At 39.5% G+C, this 21,772-nt stretch overlaps 5 protein-coding genes across 5 annotated transcripts; 3 read left to right on the plus strand and 2 right to left on the minus strand.

The window, feature by feature from the left end:
• Positions 1-2,322: 2,322 nt before the first annotated feature.
• On the plus strand, positions 2,323-3,323 carry LOC106431016. The gene is made up of 2 exons (XM_013871815.1): positions 2,323-2,550; positions 2,649-3,323. Exons 1-2 carry the CDS (start codon positions 2,323-2,325, stop codon positions 3,321-3,323), a joined length of 903 nt encoding a protein of 300 aa, XP_013727269.1.
• A 2,148-nt stretch (positions 3,324-5,471) lies between these two features.
• LOC125576106 (uncharacterized protein At4g04775-like) lies at positions 5,472-5,928 on the plus strand. The gene is made up of 2 exons (XM_048735470.1): positions 5,472-5,639; positions 5,710-5,928. Exons 1-2 carry the CDS (start codon positions 5,472-5,474, stop codon positions 5,926-5,928), a joined length of 387 nt encoding a protein of 128 aa, XP_048591427.1.
• Positions 5,929-6,367: 439 nt separating this feature from the next.
• LOC106431015 (B3 domain-containing protein REM10-like) lies at positions 6,368-7,344 on the minus strand. Its single transcript, XM_048735471.1, has 3 exons — positions 7,282-7,344; positions 6,839-7,234; positions 6,368-6,686 (listed from the first exon to the last, which is right to left on the minus strand). Exons 1-3 carry the CDS (start codon positions 7,342-7,344, stop codon positions 6,429-6,431), a joined length of 717 nt encoding a protein of 238 aa, XP_048591428.1. The 3' UTR covers positions 6,368-6,428.
• Positions 7,345-10,014: 2,670 nt separating this feature from the next.
• LOC106431014 lies at positions 10,015-12,814 on the minus strand. Its single transcript, XM_048735472.1, has 4 exons — positions 12,235-12,814; positions 11,645-12,156; positions 10,610-11,482; positions 10,015-10,485 (listed from the first exon to the last, which is right to left on the minus strand). The coding sequence occupies exons 1-4, from the start codon at positions 12,812-12,814 to the stop codon at positions 10,015-10,017; spliced, it is 2,436 nt and encodes an 811-aa protein (XP_048591429.1).
• A 6,140-nt stretch (positions 12,815-18,954) lies between these two features.
• On the plus strand, positions 18,955-21,498 carry LOC106431034 (nuclear transport factor 2-like). Its single transcript, XM_013871828.3, has 10 exons — positions 18,955-19,170; positions 19,339-19,395; positions 19,479-19,616; positions 19,697-19,985; positions 20,062-20,315; positions 20,438-20,618; positions 20,707-20,828; positions 20,910-20,969; positions 21,051-21,114; positions 21,200-21,498. The coding sequence occupies exons 2-10, from the start codon at positions 19,354-19,356 to the stop codon at positions 21,481-21,483; spliced, it is 1,434 nt and encodes a 477-aa protein (XP_013727282.1). The 5' UTR covers positions 18,955-19,170; positions 19,339-19,353; the 3' UTR covers positions 21,484-21,498.
• Positions 21,499-21,772: the final 274 nt, after the last annotated feature.

Consider the following 21,772-nt stretch of genomic DNA (forward strand, 5'->3'; position numbering starts at 1 on the left):
CTCTCCCATTGGAGTAGTTGCTAGGCTACTTTCACGCGAAAGCATTTGGTCTGGTAGGACCGTACACTATCTGCTATGTAGACAGCTGCGAGTGCATAAAAAGGAGATATGGTCTGTTGTGGTTGATGATGTTATCAGGTTTAGCTTGCTCGAGTTTGGTGAGATCACTGGGTTAAACACAGGTCCATTGCCAACAGAAAGTTTTGAACCTGATCAATACAAAGAGTTTTGGGAGGAGTTGAAGGTGCCGCTTGGGATGGGACCCAAGTATGATGAGCTGAAGGCAGCATTAGAGTTCTGTCCTGGTTGGAGTTTTGAAAAGCGTAAGTGGTTGGGGATGTTATTTCTTCAAGCCATGGGACTGTACTGTTTGCATCACAATTCAAGGATACCCTTTCAAAGTGCAATAAGGGTATTCGACGATGAAGCCATGAGGTCGTATCCATGGGGTCGGACTGCATACGAAGTTCTTGTTGACTCTCTGAAAACACTGTCTCCAGATGGAAAGTCATACACAGTAAGCGGCATGAAGGACGTTTTATTGGTTTGGGCGTATGAGTCCATCGTCTGTTTCGGTGAGAAGTTTGGGAGAGTGGTCAACAATGAAGACGTTCCTCTTTTGCGATGGGGTGGAAGGCGTACACGTTCAAGTTTTGATACTGTCTTGTCTGACGAAATCAAAGATCATGGCGAGGTAATGTTTAACTGCTACTTATACGACTGAGTTAACAGCTACTTAATGGTTGAGTTTATTTTATATTGTTGCCGAATTAGTCTATTTGATGGCTGAGTTTATTTTATATTGTGACCGAATTAATTTATTTGATGGCTTGGTTTTGTGTTATTTGATGGCTGAGTTTATGATAAACTGGTGTTGCAGGTCCGTTTGAGGAGAATGGTTATGAAGGAGTCAATTGAAGAGATGTTTCCTGTATGGTCGGATGAACCTGACGACCCACAACTCGTTAGGTTGGTAGAAGACATACACGCAGGTAGATACGTGAAAGGTTTCTGGGAAGTACAGAGGGATGAGCAGGGGAAGGGGAATGAGAAGAAGAAGAAGAAAACGAAGGGAGTTTCATCAGAAGCTGAGCCATCAACAAAGAAGCAGAAGAAAGAAGCTGCTGAAACGAGAAAGGGTTCTAGCGAGGAGGAAGCTGTATTGGACAAAGCGACTCTGACGAATCTTGTGAGTGCTCTGCAGAATATTTCAGCAAAATTTGACGCTTACGATTTTGACCGGAACCGGCCAGTGATGGACGAGAAGACCCTAGATAACGTGGTGAAAGCTGTAGTGCAGCAGAGTCTGAAAGTTTTGGGGGAAAGGAAAATTCCCGACAACGATGCTAAACTCTCCTCCGCCGGCGTAGAAAAATCTTTATCGGTGACATCATCACCTCGTAGGAGGTCGCCACCGGAAAAGTCGGACAAAAGTCCAGTGGTAGAACCGCAGGCCCAGGAGGAGAAGTCTGTAAAAACTCCAGTGACAGAACCGCGGCAGCAGAAAAAGCCTGTCAAAAGTCCAGAGCCGCCGCAGCAGAAAGAGAAGGCTGTCAAAAGTCCGGTGCCGCCGCAGCGGAAGGAGAAGGCTGTCAAAAGTCCGGTGCCGGCGCAGCAGAAACAGCAGAAGTCAGTCAAAAGTCCAGCGTTAGCTGAGACCCCTGCAAAGAAGAATTCGGAGCTTGAGAAGGATACAGTGGTGAGAAGGATTTTGGGTGATGATTTTAATGAAATTGATTTCATCAGTGTTTCTCCTGCAAAGATTACTAAGGATGCTAAGGATGGTAAGGATGCCAACGTTCCAGCCTATGGACGCGGCTTACGGGGCAAGGCCAAGCGTACTGTTACTGTAAAGGATGAGGCTATCGAGGATAAGAAAAAAGCACAGCGGGCAGAGGCTGCGTTGAAGAGGAAGGAGAAGCAAGAGGCTAAGAAAAAAGAGAACGAGGAGAAGAAACAGAAGAGAAAAGCGGCTGAGTTACAAAAGAAACAAGAGGCTGGGTTACAGAAGAAAAAGAAGGAAGACGAGGCTGAGTTACAGAAAAAAAAGAAGGAAAAAGAGGCTGAGTTACCGAAGAAGAAGAAAGAAGAAGAGGCTGAGTTACAGCGGACTGAGGATTGTGTTGTGACCAACGACGAAATTCTTGCGGAAGATAACGCATTGGCGGCGGAGTCTGATGTCGAGCCAGCTGAATTGATTAGATCTTCCGTGATAAAGGAACTTCGGGAGAAATCAGTTAAGTTATCTCCACAAGGGTTTTCATTGACGAACCTTGATTCAGCACCAGATTTTCCGTACATTGGAGACAATAGACGACTTGCATGAGGAAGAACATTACGCCTTCATCAGTAATATACGACCCTTGCGCACCTGTTGATCCGGCGCGACTGGAAAAACTGAAGCAACACATTAAGGCAATTCCACCCAAACCACCAGCACCTAAAGATAAACCAGTAGAACCCTCAGCTGATCATGAGAGTGACTTCTACAGCATACTCATGCATGAAAGACCGTGGCCTGACAAAGAATATGGATGGGTGTTTGATAATGTAAGTCTTTATTAAGGCTGGCTTATATATTCTATAAAGGCTGACTTATATATTTAATTCATTATATTATGGCTGACTTATTATTTTTCTTTGTCTAGCATATCGCTGCGTATATGAACGTCCTCATACAAAGGTCCATGCGAGATCCCACTCCATTCTGGTCCAAGCGGATTGGTTTCATAGACCCTTGGTTGTTAAGTTCTTGGGCTTCCCTCGATTACAGGCAGTTCAGGATGAAACCTGCTTCGTTCAAGTTCAAAGACAGTGGTTATGAAGCGTTGGTAAACGGGAGATTCCCCGAAGAATTTACAACAAACTTGAAGTGGTATGCAGATGTGGATCACGTGTACGGATGTCTTCAAACCGGCGGTAATCACTGGGTGGCGTTTCACGTGGATCTGATCAAGGAGAAGATAGATTGCTACGATCCAATCTATGGAGAGTCAACACCCGAAAGTGAGCAAAAAATGCTAAATGCTTTTAGACCTCTACTGGAGATGCTTCCCTGGATGTTGAATGAGCTTATTCCTGCCGATCTCCGAAAGCATTCTAGGAAGAGGTTCGCATTCAGACGGAGGAGCAAAAGATACATTCCACAAAACAACATGTCAGGTGATTGTGGGGTTTATTCGTTGAAGTTTGTGGAGTGTCTAGCGCTTGGTGTAACTTTTGATGGCATAAACGATAGTAATATTCAAGGGTTACGGGTGAAGATGGCAGCAGATATCCTCGAGGAAGGAGGAAATGTTGGAATGAACAATTTGTTTTCATAATGAAACTGTGTTTGTTTGTGAACCTGTGTTTGTTGTTATGTTAACTATTTGACTTTGGATAACTGCTGTAATAACTCAGTCGTATCGATTAGTAATACTCAGCCAGTACTCATTGATAACTCAGTCATACCTCAAACATACCCTAGAATCAAAATAATTAATAATTTTTCATTCGAATGTTATATATAAAGTCCAATTATCAAAATAATTAATAATAACTCAATGTGTGAGCATGATCTTTGTTGACTATACGAGTTTGGAATCGATTATAATCTTGAGGTATATGTTGTCTCTTACGAGTACCTAAAACTCTAGGCAGTGATATGAGGTGTGAGCATGATTCAAAACACGTAAACTGTTATTGTGTTATTTATTATGAATTTGTGATATTTATCATATCTTGTGGTTCGTACATCATAAATCATAACCCTAAACAATCTTATTCGGAACCCAAACCCTAAATAACTAAACCCTATACCCTAAACGGCAAACAACAAATCAGCCGTAAAGGTCTTAATAACTCAGCCTGTTAGTGTAAGTTAATATTTACATATGGCGCGAAAATTTTAGATATTTTATCTCGCGACCTTTAATGTTCTATACTTCCCCTATATATAGCCCCCTTCTCTTGCACCTTCTCGCCTTATCTCACTAGAAAACCTAAACAATATCTCTATATCGCCTTACAAAGTTATGATTGTTCCTGGTTATTCAGAAAGGTTAGAGAACAGAGTCAATGAGATACTAAACTCTGAAAATCGTGAAAACCTTCCCGTTCTATACCCTGGCCCGGGTGTCTTGCTTGACAGCGTAATCTGGTTTAAATTTCTAAGCGATCTCTCCCTGGCCATCCCGTCGATTTTAGCAGAAGGATGGGTTCATGATTGGCCGACATGGCGCGCCATTCCCGATCATTTTAAGGAACGCTGGTTTCTTCAACTCGCTGTAAGGACAACATCTTTGAATTGTTTTTGATATTAGACATAATAACAGCACTTACATTTGGAAATTGGTTTTTTGTTGTAGCGCAAACGCACGTGGGCACGAAGATATAATTTTCAAGTTTGGACAAATTTTAATCTGGTGGCCAGAACGGTGTTTCGTTGTCAGATGCGCCTCTTGAAGAGGAGGTGGGCACATGGGGGTGAGAAGCCTGCGTGGATGCTAACTAGAGTTTGGCGTGATCTTGTCCACATGTTTGAAGAATTTGGTCCTGATAATTTTGGTTTTAGAAATTGATTTGTTGTTTTTGTTTGTATTCAGCCGTCAAGTTTTTGTAAAGTTGTTTAACTCAGCCGTTAAGTTTCTATAAAGTTGTTTAACTCAGCCATTAAGTTTCTATTAAGTTGTTTAACTCAGCCGTTTAGTTTCTATAAAGTTGTTTAACTCAGCCGTTAAGGTTTTATAAAGTTGTTTAACTCAGCCGGAATTGTTTGCGTCAAACGTCAGTGTTTCAGTTAAGTAACTCAGCCGTAATACGAATTAAGATACTAATAACTCAGCCTTATATTGTAAAAATACAAAGCCAAAGTTAACGCTATTTTCCATGTATTATTATGGCCGCCATTACTTAATCGAGACCAGTATTAGAGTCCTTTATTCTCTTATTATTATACGTGCGAGAAATTCCATCGTCATTGAGAATATCGAGACTCATTATTATGGCCGTCATTACATTATCGAGACTACTATTATTAGAGACCTTTATTCTCTTATTATTATGTGCATGAGAAATTTCGTTTGCATTGCATTGAGAATATCGAGACTCATTATTATACGGCTGGCACGCATGTATCGGATTATTTACATAATCGAGGTATTGTTATTTTTAATGTAACTCAGTCAATACGTCTACGTTAACTCAGCCAAAATATAGACGCTAACACAGCCGTAATACGAATTCAACTTAAGTGTTTGATAAAATAATAAAGAACCTTTCGTATTTCTTGATTTGATTGAGTATTCGTCATAATTAAAGTGCATCACGTGTGTGGAAAAATACGGCTCAAACCTAATATCGAGGCATTTAATAGTTTATTAATTTAAATTATTCCTCTTTATTTGAATTTAAAAAAAAATGATTTTATATTACTACCACTATTGTTTTAACTTTGTCTTTCACACCAATTTCTCTTTCATTCAAAGAAAATGTCTTCTTCATCATCTGTGTCTGGTAACACTTACTTTCACCGCCGGCATGTGGAAAGAGGAACGCCGAAACAGTGTTGGTGTGGTGAACCCGCTGAATTATGTACATCTGCATCACGGGCTAATCCAGGAAGACTGTACTATTGCTGTCGCAAAGGATATATTAAGGTTTGATTTTTAATTTTATTCATTATACTGTCAATGTGATACTAAGAGCTGGGCATGTTGGTGAAATCAGAGACATTTATTCAAATGGGCGGACGAGTGCTTGGTGGAAGAGGTAGAAGATATGAAATCGGTGATGAGTGACATGACCAAAGGCATATCAGATCTGAGAGTAGACGTTGGTCGGTTGGAGAAAGAACTCGGTAAAGCGGAAAAGATGAAGTGTTTGATGTTTCCAGTGGTGGTTTGTGGGTTTGGTATGGCCATATTTTGGCACTATTTCTTTGCGTAGTCATGTGTTGTAATCATAATTTAGACGCAATGTTTTTAGTAACTCAGCTATTACGTTCAATGCAACTCAGCCAGTACGTTAATTAATTCATAATCAAACAATAACCCAGCCATAATACGAGTATTCGTCAGTCATAACGTTTTAATAACTCAGTTATAACGTTCACTGCAATTCAGCCGTTACGTTAATTAAGTCACTATCAAACAATAACCCAGCCATAATATGAGTATTCGTCAGTCATAATGTTTTAATAACTCAGTTATAACGTTCACTGCAATTCAGCCGTTACGTTAATTAAGTCATATCAAACAATAACCCAGCCATAATATGAGTATTCGTCAGTCATAACGTTTTAATAACTCAGTTATAACGTTCAGTGGAAGTCAGCCGTTACGTTAATCATAATCAAACAATAACCCAACCATATATGAATATTAGTCAGCCATAAAAAGAGACATACATAAATTTCTGGTTCGACATACATAAGTTTAGGTTCAAAATCACTCTTCCCTTTCCGGACATACACACATTAGTGGAGTAGTTTTCCCATCTCCAACCACATTGAACACAAATAAGTCTCCTATGGCGCATCTGTTAGCACGACAGAACTTTCTCCAGCCTCTTCTGATGTAATACATGCCGTCTGCTTCGCTAAATCGCAAACTCACAGTCCATGAATTTCCCTCTTTGTTGACAAGTATTATCTCTTGGCATTGTTTGTTCAAAGCAGTACAAGTCGTAGCTCCCTCAGGAAGATACTGCAAACACAGAACGTAAAGACACAGAACAGATCAAACCATATGTTAATAACTAACTAAATACTGCAAACACAGAACGTAAAGACACTGAACAGATCAAACCATATGTTAATAACTAACTAAATATGGTCTATAACTGAAAATCGACTCACAAGTTTGTCTTCTTTTAGATTCGAAGCAGTGACCTCAGCCTGAAAACAATAGTCAAATGAGAAAGAAGGAGCATCATCCGCATCGGCTTCTTCCTTGATGATGTGAGGATGTGTATACTGAATCTCACAACAGCTAGGACCAAATGGTGTGACATGAAACACCATATCTCCTTCGTGTTTGAAGATGACAATGTCACCGATTTGAAGGTCATGTGCTGTGGTGAAATCTTTCCAACCTCCGGTGAGTCTCCTGCCTTCTTGTATCACTTCCCAAGTTTGATCTGTAGCGTCCGATCTTAGTTTCCATGTTTTCCGGTTTGTCTTCCCTTCTATGTGTTGTGAGAAGAAGCCAAGTGGTATTGTCTGCAGGTCAGAAAAGCCAAAGATAAGCAAACTCTAAAATAGGAACATATACACATGAGAAATAGAGAGTGTGTGTCTACCACGCCACTGTGGAAATCGGGAAGCAGAGGCTTCAAGAAATGAGGTTTGTGCGAATTAGGCATCTGCAAACAAGAAAAGAATGGGAAGAAAACATCATCGAACCTAAGCTGAATCCACAAATCTGCAAAAGAGAGGCTTCGGTTTTACCTTCGTATCGAAATCGCCTGTCGTCGAGAGCTTTTTTTTTTCGCGTTGGGAAGAAAATGATTTCTTTTTTTTTCCTTGTGTAAAGTAAATAATGCCGGAAAATATAACTCAGCCGTAACATTGTTAATAATTAATAATGCCGAAGAATAAAACTCAGCCGTAACATTGTTAATAATTAATGATGTCGAAAAATAAAAGTTGGCCAAAAGAGTCATACATAATTTAACTCAGTGTCGAGTTATGTCCTGACACGCATGTCCGAGTAATTTACGATATCGAGGTCATTATATGTTTATTTTATTTGGACACGCGTGATCTTTATATTTAATATGATTTCCCTATTATATTTCCAATATTTACAAGTAAAAGATAAAGGAAAAACCAGAGTCGACTTCTAAAACCTAAAGTAAGTCTCTTTCGTCCAAAATCGATTTTGAATTATTTTTTGTATTTTGGCCTTGTTCGATTTTGCATTATTTTTGTGTGCTATGATGTATAAATTAGATGGATCTACAGCGTGGAATTCCAAGGACGTGCGACTGTGGAGCTGCTACCATTGTGTTAACGTCAGGTACAATAAAGAATCCGGGTAGAAGATTTTATCGATGTGGAGCAAATTCGGGTCAAAACCATGTTTTCAAATGGCTTGATGAAGCACATGATGAAGAGTTTGTAGTTGTGGCAAACAAACTCGCGACGATAGAGCAGGATTTGGCCGCTATAAAAGCAGAATTAGATGATATGAAGAAAGACATAACTGAGATCATAAAAATTATTGAATGTCTTAGGATGAAGTCTTAAATGTATTAGTTGCTACTACTACTTCTTTGTTTACTCAGATTCTGTACTCATAAGTCAGTCTATGTTTATGTAACTCGGATTTAACTCAGCCGTTGTTAATTTCTTCCGAAACAACAACTCAGCCGTAACATGTAATAATATCAGTCTTAACGTTTAGGTGAACAATCAAAAAACAGTCATATTTCTAACAATCAAAAAACAATCAAAACTCAGCCATAAGATGAAAATAACTCAGCCATAAGATGAAAATAAGTCAGCCATAAGATGAAAATAACTCAGCCATAAGATGAAAATAAGTCAGCCATAAGATGAAAATAACTCAGCCATAAGAAAATAAGTCAGCCATAAAAACAGAATATATAATTTTTTTGTTCGACATACATAATGGCATAGCAAAAAACATAAAAAAGATAAGATTCTGATGCAGAGACATCTTCACCACTTACTTGTGTCCCTAAACAGGCTTATCGGTTCAAAATCACGAAAGAACAAGGAAATCTCTTTGATCCAGAAACAGCGCTCACACATGTTGTCGTCCTTAGTCACATCAATGTGCCATAGGCAGAGACATTGTCGGTCCACAACATTTGCACATTGGCAAAGGTAGAAGGACGGAACATAAGTAGAAGTGAACATGGCCTTAATTTGACGGAACTCGTCAGTATGCCACAAACCCCATCCCCATTTCGCATCTCGAACAAGTTTCCCGACCCTGTCAACAGTTGCTCTTGGAATTCTCCGAAAATACTGCGCATCACCGTAAAAGATTGCTTGAGTCATAGCGTGTGTATACACTGCACGCTCATATCCTGCATCTGCTGCACGCTTGAGGAGAGAAAGGCCATAATCTTGCTCATCGTATGAGTAGAAAAACTGTACACCCTTTACATAAATTGTGCTTGGATTGTTCTCAGCGTAGCAAGTTTTCAACAACTGAGATGGCATAATGAGACCCCAGGGAAAGGATAACACATCGAAATAATGGTATACCCTACGCATCTCTGCTAACGCCTTCATCGACCTGGACGATGCTCTGAGGCGGTAGAGATCTTGGAAGGAGTTACGGGCCACACGTTCAACCACCATTGCCTGAAGATCTTCAGGCAATTCAAGCAGAGGGAAATATTCCATTTTCTCTGAGAGGACAGTTGTGTAAAAGATAGAGAGTTGAAGATGTGTAATTGTTTGAGAAGTACCTTATTTATCTGCAGTTAACGGTTGTAGTTTCGTATCGCGGCGTTTCTTATTTCTTATTTTGAGCGGGAATTTAATCCATAACTCAGCCGTGTATTACAATAACTCAGCCTTAGTTGACTTCGCGACGTTTCGTGTTTCTAGCGGGGAAGTTTTTTTCAACTGCGTTTGAATAAAAGAGCTGACATTAGAAATCACGACAATTATTAGGCGTGTGAGTAACATTATCTCAGCCAATGAAGATTAATTTCTCTTAATTTAATTCGCTACTTTCGTATTCCACTTTATAATCAATAATTACGTAGGGGCTATTACGTAACGTAGGGCAATTAAGTACGGACATTTCGTTTTTCGATGTCTGTGTCTCTCTTGAGTAATGGGAAGCGGGCAAATCAATGAAAATAAAAACCCAACCACAATACAAAAAAACCCAGCCGTATTACAACACAAAACCCAGCCGTATTACAAATAATAAACCAGCCGTTGTGCAAATCAATGAAAATAAAACCCAGCCGTATTACAACACAAAACCCAGCCGTATTACAACACAAAACCCAGCCGTATTTCAAAACAACATGAAAAGCAATTGCTTATATCGGACAAGTTCTCGCATTATGTCCACTTTGACTGCAACGAGAACATATGTGCTCTTTCCTAGGACGTTTGTTTGCAAGTGCAACTTCTAAAGCAGATTTCATCCTATTTTTTTTAGGTCTTCCCGGTTGTTGACGAATAAACGGTGGAAAGCACTGTACGTTAGCCACGTTATCTGGAACAGGTAGCGCTGAGTCAACCGGCATGACCGATTCAGCGTATGCGCTAGCTAAATAAGTGCTTTTATAGTAAGGACTGCACAGTGATATACGAGAAACATTTCTTTCCTCTGCAGCTGCGATTGCGTGTACACATGGTATTTTCTCGACATCGAAACGCCGACATGTGCACTTTCGCTCAACCAAATTAACAACATTCAAAGACTCGCCAGCAGCGCCATATTTAACTTCAGTGTGATGGTCATCAATCCTTTGAACCGTCCAATCCCGGGAGGCACTTACACGTCCCTATTAACAAAACCCAATATTCGTGAAACGGCTTACTTATTATTTATAAAGCTGGCTTATGCAATATAACGACTGACTTATTAGATTTAAAGACTGACTTATTTTACTGTTACGACTGACTTACTTGTAATAGTTTCTCCACACCGCGCGTGAGTGTGGTTGACTGCGATCTGGCATCCACTCTTCGTTCAGCAAACCATCTGGTCATCATAACCCGTATCGATTCCAATATTCGAACAATGTTAAGACCTCTAGCATGCGATAATGCTCTGTTCATTGATTCCGCTATGTTCGTAGTCATCAAATTGTACCTCTCGCCCGGGAAATAAACACGTGTCCACAGTCTGACATCAGCTCTTTCGAGGTAGCCGTGGAGATCAGGATTAAGTGCTTCAATCTCCTCGAAAATCATATCAAAGTCAGACATTCTAAAACATCTCGCCGCTTTCTTCACCAGCCGAAATACATCTTTTCCTTTGTACCGTCCCAATATGTTTTTATACAAATGATAGGTGCATATTCCACGAGCAGCTAACGGATACACATTTGTAATTGCTTTCCCTATCGAGTTATGCCTATCTGATATTATCGCAAGACCCTCCTGGTCAGGAATCAACACTTTTAGTTGCGTAAAAAACCAATTCCACGAATCATCATTTTCAGTGTCAACCACTGCGAAGGCTATTGGAAAAATCTGAAAGTTACCATCCTGAGCTAGTGCTGTGAGTAGCGTCCCTTTATATTTACCATTAAGAAACGTACCGTCGACGACAACAACTTTGCGCATGAAAGGAAACCCATTAACGCTCGCACCAAACGCAAGAAACACATACATGAATCTTCCAAGCTCATCGATTTGAAGACGCGTAACTGTATTCGGATTTGCCCTTCTTATCATGTATAAGTAAGAAGGCAAGAGTTCAAAACCACACTCAGGTGTGCCCTCATCGATTTCCCTTGCACATTTAAGCGTCCGGTGTGATTTCCAATATTCCATCTGCTCACATGAAAAAACAATTTACATAACTCAGCCACATCATATCATTAAGACGGTCACAACGTAAACATAACTCAACCATAGTTTTGTAACTCAGCCATTTCTAACATAAAATAACCCAGCCTATACTCTACCATAACTCAGCCGTTTTAACATAATTACCTTTACACCAAACTGCTTAGTGATAGCTATTCCGACACTCTCAGGGCGAACGGCCGGACCAACGTCGCCGAGAAAGTTCTTGTACAACTCTCCTAAAATATCCGGTGTTGCATTTCGAGATCGATTAGAACGCTCAGTTACAGAACATGCATGATCCGAGTCGTAAATACGAATATAAAACTGCGGGGACAATCCTTCGGTAGATGCACGAACTCTCCATGTACATCCATCAACCCAACACTTAACAACGTATGTTGTCAGGTTTGATATTTCTACATCAAAATCAAATTGATGCCTCACTGTAAAAAGTTTCAGTCGTCTCTTCAAATGCTTTTTAGTCAAGTATCGTTGTCCTACCGCAAGGTCTAACGACGACATCTCCAACTTCAAAACCTCCAGATTCCCTTTAGATTCGCTCATCAAGAAGTTCTGATATCTCTTCTTGGAAGGTAGCGTTGGTGAATCTTCGTCTTCTTCGATAGGAGACTCACCGTATGTGCTGAAGTTATCATCTTCAGATGACGCACCGTCCGAGTCATCGAACATATCAAATCGACTTTCAAATTCATCATCTTCTTCGTTTTCTTTGCCTATTTCATCTTCTCCGGCTACGTCGTGTATTTCAACGTTACTAAAGCAGTCATTCTCAATTTCATCTTGTTCATCCTCCAAACTGCAACCATCGTAACTCCCATTCTCTATAGACTCAACTTCTAAAGCTTCTTCTTCTAAAGCTTCTTCTTCTGAAGCGTCTTCTTCTGAAGCGTCTTCTTCTGAAGCGTCTTCTTCTGAAGCTTCTTCTTCTGAAGCTTCTTCTTCTGAAGCTTCTACGTCTGAGCTGTCATCCTTTTTCTCTGTAATCTCCACACAGAGACGTAGTTGTTCGCTTTTCTTTAAGCTTAGAAAACATTGCAATTGTCGAGTGTTGGACACGTAAACTGGTGGAGTGTTGTGCGCCATTGTTTTCAATGTTTTATTCGAAAACATGTAGCTAAGCAGAATATGAACCTTCAAATCATTCAAACCGTAATCGTCGATGACAGACTTTGTGAAATCTTCAAGTTTAGTTTTCTCACCTAAATGAAGAACTCTACACCCTCTACTGTCGACGTTGAATACATATCGTTTTTTCATAATCCATTTACCGGAAACAATAATAACGGGATCCATTACCATATGAGAAAGATGAAGAGGATAGATAACTGAGATGATGAAGAAGAAAAGAAAGGCTGTGTAATCATTCAAAAATAAGATGAAGAAGACAACTGAAAGGTCTCGTAACTCAGTTGTAAATTGGGCGACCGTTAGTGATGACATGTCAAATCCGAGTTGATGACATGGCAGATGACATGGAACATCGGTTAATCAGCCGACAAACAAATCAGTAACTCAGCCAAAATAAGTCAGCCATCATTTTTACACTTTGTCAGCCGATACATGGAAACATTCTAGTAATTAATCTTTTGACAGTAAGTCAGCCGCAATAAGGATGAACAACCATATGTCAGCCGTATCGTTACGTAAATCAGCCATCAAACGAGAACATTCTAGTAATTAATCTTTCGCTCATACGTCAGCCGCAAAGCAGCTGAGTTTACTGTTTATCCATGCTTTAACGGCTGACTAATACAAACCCAGTCGTAACAGCATCCCATAACTCAGCCGTGGCTTCAATAACCCAGCCCATCCATGTTCCTTTACTCAGCTGAAAAAAAGTTTCTCAGCCGTTTCTTAACCACGACTCAGCCAAATTTTCCAGAAATCAAACCGCCGATGTATAAGTCAGCCGTCATTTGTATCATTAAGTCAGCCGTGGTCACATAACTCAGCCGGATTTCTGTAAATCAGTTGTATCGGCAAGCTGACTTATAGTTTTAAGTCAGCCACTTTCACTTAAGTCAGTCGTATGTATTAAGTCAGCCGTAACGTAAAGATAAATCGGCCGTAACTACAAATCTATCGCTTAACAGCTGACTTAATGAAAATACGGACGCGAATTCCTCCGTGGCGCCGGTTTTTTGCCTACGTGGCAGCGAAAAGTAATGGCATTCTCGTAAATACGTTTTTTCTCATAACGTAAAAAAAGGGTACGCTTGGTATCGAAAATATTCTAGTAATAAAAAAAAGATCTGTATCATTCTAGTCAATACACCTAAAATATGTAACATTCTAGTAAACTTCCCAATAATATAATAAAACAATATGAAAGTCAAATTTCTCAAATTTAATTAATGTATATACGATAAAATAAAAAAAATTCTTATTCTATAAATGAAAATATTCAAAATAGAAAAAAATCAAAATATTTTTTTATAAATTAATAAAATAGCATAATCTCAATATTATTATTTTATAGAGTTTTTACTATATATAATTTGGTGTTTTCTTTATTATATAATGTTGAGGAAATTTTTGAAGGTCAAGAAAGAAAAAGTGCTAATATGTGAAAACATCATATCAGGCGTGTGGTGTCGATCGATGCTAGCCTTTGACGAATTTTTCTAGAACTTTTCTTGTAGTGTGCCGATCGTCATCAAGCTTCTCCTCTGAGTCAAGCCATTCTTCCAGCTCCAAAAAATCTTACATATTGACATCCCTATCAAAAATCCAAATATTCAAGCTTTTCTCTACCTCCAAGAAATCCTCTATAGTGATTTCTTTGTCTCCATCTAGAGAAAGATAACAACTTGATACATCGGTTCTCTTCAGTGACGAGTCTGCAATGTCGTGAGTACAACTCGATCTTTCAAGGATTTCAAGAGGTGTCGATCGACAATAGGAGTCTGTGTCGATCGATGCTGAGGTCGTGGTGTTGATCGATGCTAAGGTCGGATCACCAGTGCCAGATTCATCTACTATGCTCGGCTCTCCATATCCACATTGTTCATCTCTCTCTGCTATAATAGGGTCGGCAATAACCAAGCGACTGACCTAGCCACCGTCGATTAAAATGGGGTGAAAAAGGCGGCCCTCCAGGATGCCTTCTGCGAAGGTGTACTTAGGCGCTAGTCGGGTTCCCTCCAGGGTGTCCGGATTATCTGGATTATCAAAAAGAAAATAGGGTCGATAATCTGATAACTCAGCATAAACTTCATCTTTATCTCTAGATTTGATGCAACATTATAGAGAATGATGTTGAGAAAGGCGTTTGTGATGTCATTCCAGGCAGTGAGAGATCCTGGTGGAAACTTCTTGAACCATCGGACTTCGTTTCCAGCAAGAGAAGATGGGAAGAGTTTGCAGAAGTGGTGGCCTTCAGAGACTCCATTGAAGATAAATGATACCAATTCCTCAAACATGATGATATAAGCCATTGGTTGCTCATGAGGAATCCATGAAAAGAACACTGACCCATAATAGTGATATATATAGGTTTCAGCTTAAAGTTGTCCTTCTCAGCAACAGTAATAGCATTAGTGACTAAAGCCCTTATGTATAAATATGTTGTCCTGCATTGTTGCGAGCACGGCCTTCTTTATCTCGGAAGACCCCATTCTCATCAATAGTCAGTATGAGTACCTCAACCATCTCTGTCTCTGTGCAAGTGGTGTCGATCGACAACGAGGTGTTAGTGTCGATTGACAATGAGGTGTTGGTGTCAAACGACAACGAGGTGTAGGTGTTGGTTGATACTTGATTCTCTTTTCTATCGATCGCTGCTTGGAGGGTGTTGACTGCTCTCTTAGACTTATGGATTGTGCATGAATCAATAGGCTCCTTCTTTGAAGAACCCACAAAGCCTCTTCTCATTGCTTCCTGGTACTAAGATGTATGTACCTAAAACACAAGAACAAATTTTATGCAAGTAAACTAAAAATAAAAAACTTAGACAAAATCCTACACCTAGTCTAATGGTGATCAGAGTCCAATGCAACGGCACCAAATATGATGTGCTCAAATTACCCCAATAGCAACTCTCTCAAATAAGAGATCGATTGTATTACTTAATAATTGTATCCACAGAGACCCGATATCTTACACAATAGACTTGAGTTTCAAATCAAGCTAGGTCAGATAATATAGAGCACTAAATAAGCAATAGAGTAAATGGAGAAGTTTGTTGTTTGATGGAAAGATGGGTGCTAGACTTATGTTTTCATTCAGGTTATCGGAACTCAATCTATAGATGCTAAGGGTTGATCCTAGAACTCGATCTCTAATGCAAAAGATAGCCAGATCTTGTTGTGAGTCTAATTTATTGACTAAGTCCAGTGTTTCAGCTGTCTGTCAACATGGATCGAGTGTCGATCAATATTATTGAATGAGTGTCTATCAACACTTCCTTAGGCAAATGTTACCGATCTGATCGACTGAGTCACTAGTTTCACTAGATCAACCGTCGCATGTTTCTAGCAATCCTACCCCAGCAGAATTTAATTCAGGTAATAGACTATGTTGTCGTGTGCGCTTAACTATCCTATGATCATAGTTCTAGTTAGCTACTCTAGAACACAAGCAATAATTCCAATTATGTGAAAGATCTAATTAATCACCCTATAAATTCTATATTTCATCGGAACATAAAAACCCTAGGAAACCTAGATCTAACAGGTGGATCTATTCAAACATGGCGTTTGTCACAGAAATCATAAATAAATAGATGAATATATATAAAATAAATAAAACCAAACCAATGGATTTCCAAGAGGAATCTGAAGGATTTCCTCTCTTCTCTCCTAACCTAAAACTAAGAACAAAGAATAGAATAAAGCATAGAAAGCGTAGCCGTCAACAATGGCTTAAAAAACACATAAATAGGGGTTTTAGTCTGCAAGGGGCATTTCGGTAATTTGTTGGTGACTTCTGGGCTTAAGTCGGTAATGAAATAGACTCAGCTCTTTTTCTGGCATCAGTGTCGATCGAGGTCTGTCGTCGATCCACACTCCTTCATCTCCTCGACAGCTTCCTCTCGCGAGGCAGATATACCACTCTTCAGTAAATCGGGCATAACTTTAGATCTAACCGGTGAAATTGGAAAGTTAACTTAAATCTCTATCTTGTATCAGAATATGGGCTAAATCACATTATGAGAAGGTCTCCATCTATATATAAACTTCTGACGCATCAGTGCAGTTATGCACCTCAAAAGACTCTAAAATCACCAAAGTTCTTTAAAACGTACATGAACCTGAAAATACTCTAAAACATACTCCAAACCCATTGATTATACTCTAAAAAAAATCATATGTCATGGTCTAAATGTGATAAAATCCATCGTATATCACTTTCTCCCACAAAGTTTTCCAAAAGTGACTAAGAAACTTAACATCCCTATCTGAAACTTTTGTCTTATGCAATCCATGCACCTAACAACCTCTCTAAAGAATAAAATCACTACTACAGTAGAATCATCGATCTTTTGGAAAACTATAATTGAAGCCATCTTAGAAAACATGCCCACAACTACAAAATACTATCTCGAACCATCATATTTCTACGAAATCCTATAACAAAATCTATGGAAATATCAATCCATGGTGTAATAGGAATATGTAAATGAGTATACAAACTGTGAAATTGGCTTTGGATTTAGCTTGCTTGAAAACCACACATTGTCCATGCAATCTCTCAACATCCAACATCATCCTTGGACAGTAGATGTGTCGCTGTGAGGAACTCAATGTGTTGGCCACACCAGAGTGTCCCATAATGCCACCTCCATGTACTTCCCTAACATATACCGTTAAAGAACAAGCAGGCACACGTCAACGGTTGTCATGAAGAAAAAAACCATCTACTTGATAGAACTTATCATATGCTTGCTTTCTAGTTGCATGGTACTTGACTACTTGTCATGGAATTTAGGGTCATGGTCATAGTGTACTCAGATCTGCTCAACTCCTAAGTGTTTTGCTTCTATAGATGAAAGTAAAGTTTACCTTCTCCAGAACTTATCATCAACAACATTCTCTTTACTTTGTGTGTACCTAATGACATAGGAATATGTCTCAATAAACTCAATCCATTTGGTATGCCTTTTATTCAGTTTTGTTTTCCTTTCAAGTGCTTGAGAGACTCATGACCTGTGTGGATACAAACTTCTTTGGCCATAGGTAATACTGCAATGTTTGGAGAGCTCTCACCATGTTTCTTTATCATAAGTTGGATAGTTCAGCTTAGCTCCTCCAAGTTTCGCACTGTCTATGGGCCTCTTCTCTTGCATCAGCACGTCACCAATTCCGACCTCATTGTATCACATTCTATTTCAAATGTTTTTAGAAAGTTGGGTAAAATAAGCAATGGAGAGATGGACAACCTTTCTTTGAATGCTTGAAATGCATCCTCTTGTTCTTGTTTCCAATTAAATCCAACACTTTTCTTTATTATCTCAATGAGCGGGAACTATGGAACTGAAGTGCTTCACAAACTGTGTATAGAAACCAGCTAGGCCGTGGAAACTTCTTACTTCACTCAAGGTTTTAAGGACCAGCCATTCTCTTATGGCTTGTACCATCTCTTCGTCCACCTGTATGCGGTGTGAGATCATAACAAAACCTAGAAAGGAAGGTTATATGTACCAGAAAGAAGACATTTTATAGTTTGCAGGTTTATTTACTAATCACGTCTATAACCCTTCTTAGATGTCATACTGTTCATTCATGGTTTGACTATATATCAATATACCATCAAAGTAAATTACTACGAACAATCTTATATAAGCCCTTCTGACATAATTCATCTGTCTCACTAGCGTGCATTAGTTAAGCCCAAAAGACATCACTAGCCATTCTTATAATCCATGTTTAGTTTTGAAACAGTTTTTCTCTCATCATCTTCTTTCATGGTAATCTATTAAATAACTAGTTTTCAAATCTATATTAGAAAAAATAAATGAATCATATAACTCATCTAGCATATCAACTAAATGGAGTATAGAGTGGCAATACTTCATTGTGATACTATTAATTGCTCTACAATCCACACAGATTCGCCAACTACCAGCGCACAAGTATGACTGGTGTAGTAGCTAGCACAAGGGTTAATGCTTTCTCGGAAGTGCACCTTCTCCAAAAGCTCATTGGCTTGTTTTTTTTGTAGGTCATTGGTTTCAACCAAATTTGTTCTAAACTGGCCGGTTGGAAGTGAATGAAAGCACAAAATCCATTCTAAATCTTACTTATCTTGTCAGTCTAAGAGCACTCCAACTTTTTTTTTTTTTTTTTGAAACACTCCAACTTATCTTCTTCTTTTTTATATAGGTGAAATAACATTTCTCCGTTTTTCATTTTATATTTTAGGAAATACTATTTTTGAAATTTAATTAAATTAGATACCATCTATATTATAAATAGCATATACATACATGTAAGTGCAATTTTGTTGGTACATTAACTCAATTCTTTTATACCAGTAAAAAGGAAGGCAGTAAACATCTGAGGCGTACATTTAGCATTTTTGTGCTCTCAGGTCGCTCTCGCTGGCTTGTATTCGAGATTCGGCTCTAAAACCCTAACCAGCGCCACAGCTTAGCGAGAGAACAAGAGGATCCTCTCTCGATTTTCTGGTTAATCGTCGTTTTTCTTCAGGTAAGTAAACTCACAATTTCTTTCTCGGAAATCTGCTCGAGCAATGGTATAACGACGAGTGAGGGATTAGGATAAAAGCTAGTTGAATTTGATTCTCTAGATCAGATCTCACTCAGAAGATGCGATCTAATCCTATTACTGTTGCTGATGGATTTTGTTTGTTTCCAGGAGGAAAGTAAAGCTATGGCGATGTTAGCTCAAACACCACCTTGTACTCCAGATATTGTATGTCATCATCCACTTTTCTTTTTTCTTATATGGCGATGTTGGTTTTTTTTTTTTTTTAATTCAAGTTTTCGTGTTTACAGGTTGGGAATACATTTGTGCATCAGTATTATCACATTTTGCATCAATCCCCTCAGCATGTCCACCGGTTTTACCAAGAGATTAGCAAGCTAGGCCGCCCTGAAGATAATGGTACAATGAGCATTACTTCCACCTTGCAAGTGAGTCGTCTACTAACTTACTTTTGCATTCTGTGGGAAGGTGTTGCTGAATACGAGTGTGTATGTATGTGAGTGAGCAGGCTATTGACAAGAAGATACTGGCACTTGGATCTGGTGTACTCAGTGCCGAGATTGCTACTGTGGACACGCAAGAGTCTTACGGCGGTGGTTTTCTCCTACTGGTGACTGGGTATCTGACGGGGACAGATGGTGTCAGGAGGACGTTTACTCAGACCTTCTTCCTTGCCCGACAGGAGACTGGGTACTTTGTCTTGAATGATATGTTCCGATACATTGATGACGCTACAACCGTGCGTGGCACTCAGATTCCTGTGAATAACATCCAAGTTCCTGTCAACGTTCACCAGGGTAAGTTGCACCTAGCCACCCACTTGTGTATGCGTCCTTCAAGTTTCTTTATATCTTAAATCTTTTTGTGCCTTAGATCCACATGCTGCTCAAGACATTCCAGAAGACTTTGTTCAGGAGAAATATGTTCAAGAGAATCATGCTGTTGAGCAGTCGAAGAGCATTAATGTTCCTGAAGTGTTCACTCCCACTGAAGAGGAACAGGTATCAGTGGCAGAAGACGCTCCTGCGCCTGGAATAGTTCATGAAGCTCCACATGATGTGCACAAGGTTGGAGAGTCTGATTCTTCTAGGGCTGGCGAAGTTCCAAAGAGATCTTATGCATCCATTGTAAGTAACTTACATTTGGGTTGTGTAGTATCTCCTCTTTATCAAGCTGCTGTGAGATTTTGGGCTACTCTGCCCTCAAGATTTAACGCCATTTCATTGGTGTATGTAATTATAATATGTAGGTGATGGTTATGAAAGAGAATGCTGCACCTATGTCTGCTTCTAGAACTCCAACTAAGGTGGTGGAACCAAAAAGACAAGAAGATCAAGCCACTCATGTCCCTCTACCAACACCGTTGTCTGAGAAATCAGATTCAAGAGCAAATGTAGCGGTAAATGGGAACGATCAAGACAATGAAAGAGGTAAATTCATTTGCTTTTGCCTCATGTTATTCCTTGTTCTCTTAACGGTAAACATGCTTAGCTTCAATCTTTCTTGATTCCGTAACAGCCCCAGGTCCATCCATCTATCTTAAGGGATTGCCGCTTGATGCAACACCAGCCTTGCTCGAGAATGAGTTCCAGAAGTTTGGACCTATTAGGACCAACGGGATTCAAGTAAGAAGCCAGAAGGTAGGAAGACTCCCACCTTAAGTATTGCTTAACAGATATATTAATTATTGATCTGCACCCTTTTGAGTTTGTGCTTTACAGGGATTCTGTTTTGGCTTTGTTGAGTTTGAATCCGCGAGTTCCATGCAAAGCGCAATCGAGGTAATAACAAATGGTGTTACTAGTAATATTCTTTAGACTCTGCTCAACTGTTACTGATATGTATACTTTGGGGCTTTATAGGCATCACCTATCATACTCAGTGGGCAGAAAGTAGTTATCGAGGAAAAACGATCGACGGCAAGAGGCAAGTTTGGCTTTCAACACTTAAAAAGAGGAATGAAACTCTCATGAACCTAACAGATCTAATTCATCATTCGTTGTTGAAACAGGGAATCATAGAGGACGCGCAGCGTTTGGTGTAGGCACAGGCTACAGAAACGAAGGTGGAAGGGGTCGTGGGAGCTTTAGAGGTGGAAGAGGAGGAGGTTATGGCAGGAACGATTTCAACGGATATGGCAACAACAGGGGAAACAATAGAGGAGGATATGCAAACAGAGCAAATGGTGACGGTGGTGGGTTTCCGAGACGTGTAAGACGTGGTGCTGGTGGCGGAATCGATGCTAACGGAGCTACACAACCTGTGGATGCTCCTCCCGTGTCTATCACTGCCTAAATTTGTGTTTCTAGCCAGAAAAATGAAAAGAAAGAGGCTCGAATTGTTTTAGAGAGTATAGGCTTAGAGCTACCACTAAAAATAGCTATTATTCTCTTTTCTCTGCATCCCCCGTTTTGTTAATTGGAGTTACAAATTCTAAGTGGCAGATAAAGTTTCGGCACTTCTCCACTTGTTCGTCTAGCAACGTTTAAAAATTCTCTTAACCATTTTGAGTTTTGAACCGGTAAAACCTGACCAAAACCACCAGTACCAGTAACATAGTTTGATATCAAAACTAAGATTCACA

Source organism: Brassica napus, chromosome A7, assembly GCF_020379485.1.
Source record: "Brassica napus cultivar Da-Ae chromosome A7, Da-Ae, whole genome shotgun sequence".
Taxonomy (NCBI): domain Eukaryota; kingdom Viridiplantae; phylum Streptophyta; class Magnoliopsida; order Brassicales; family Brassicaceae; genus Brassica; species Brassica napus.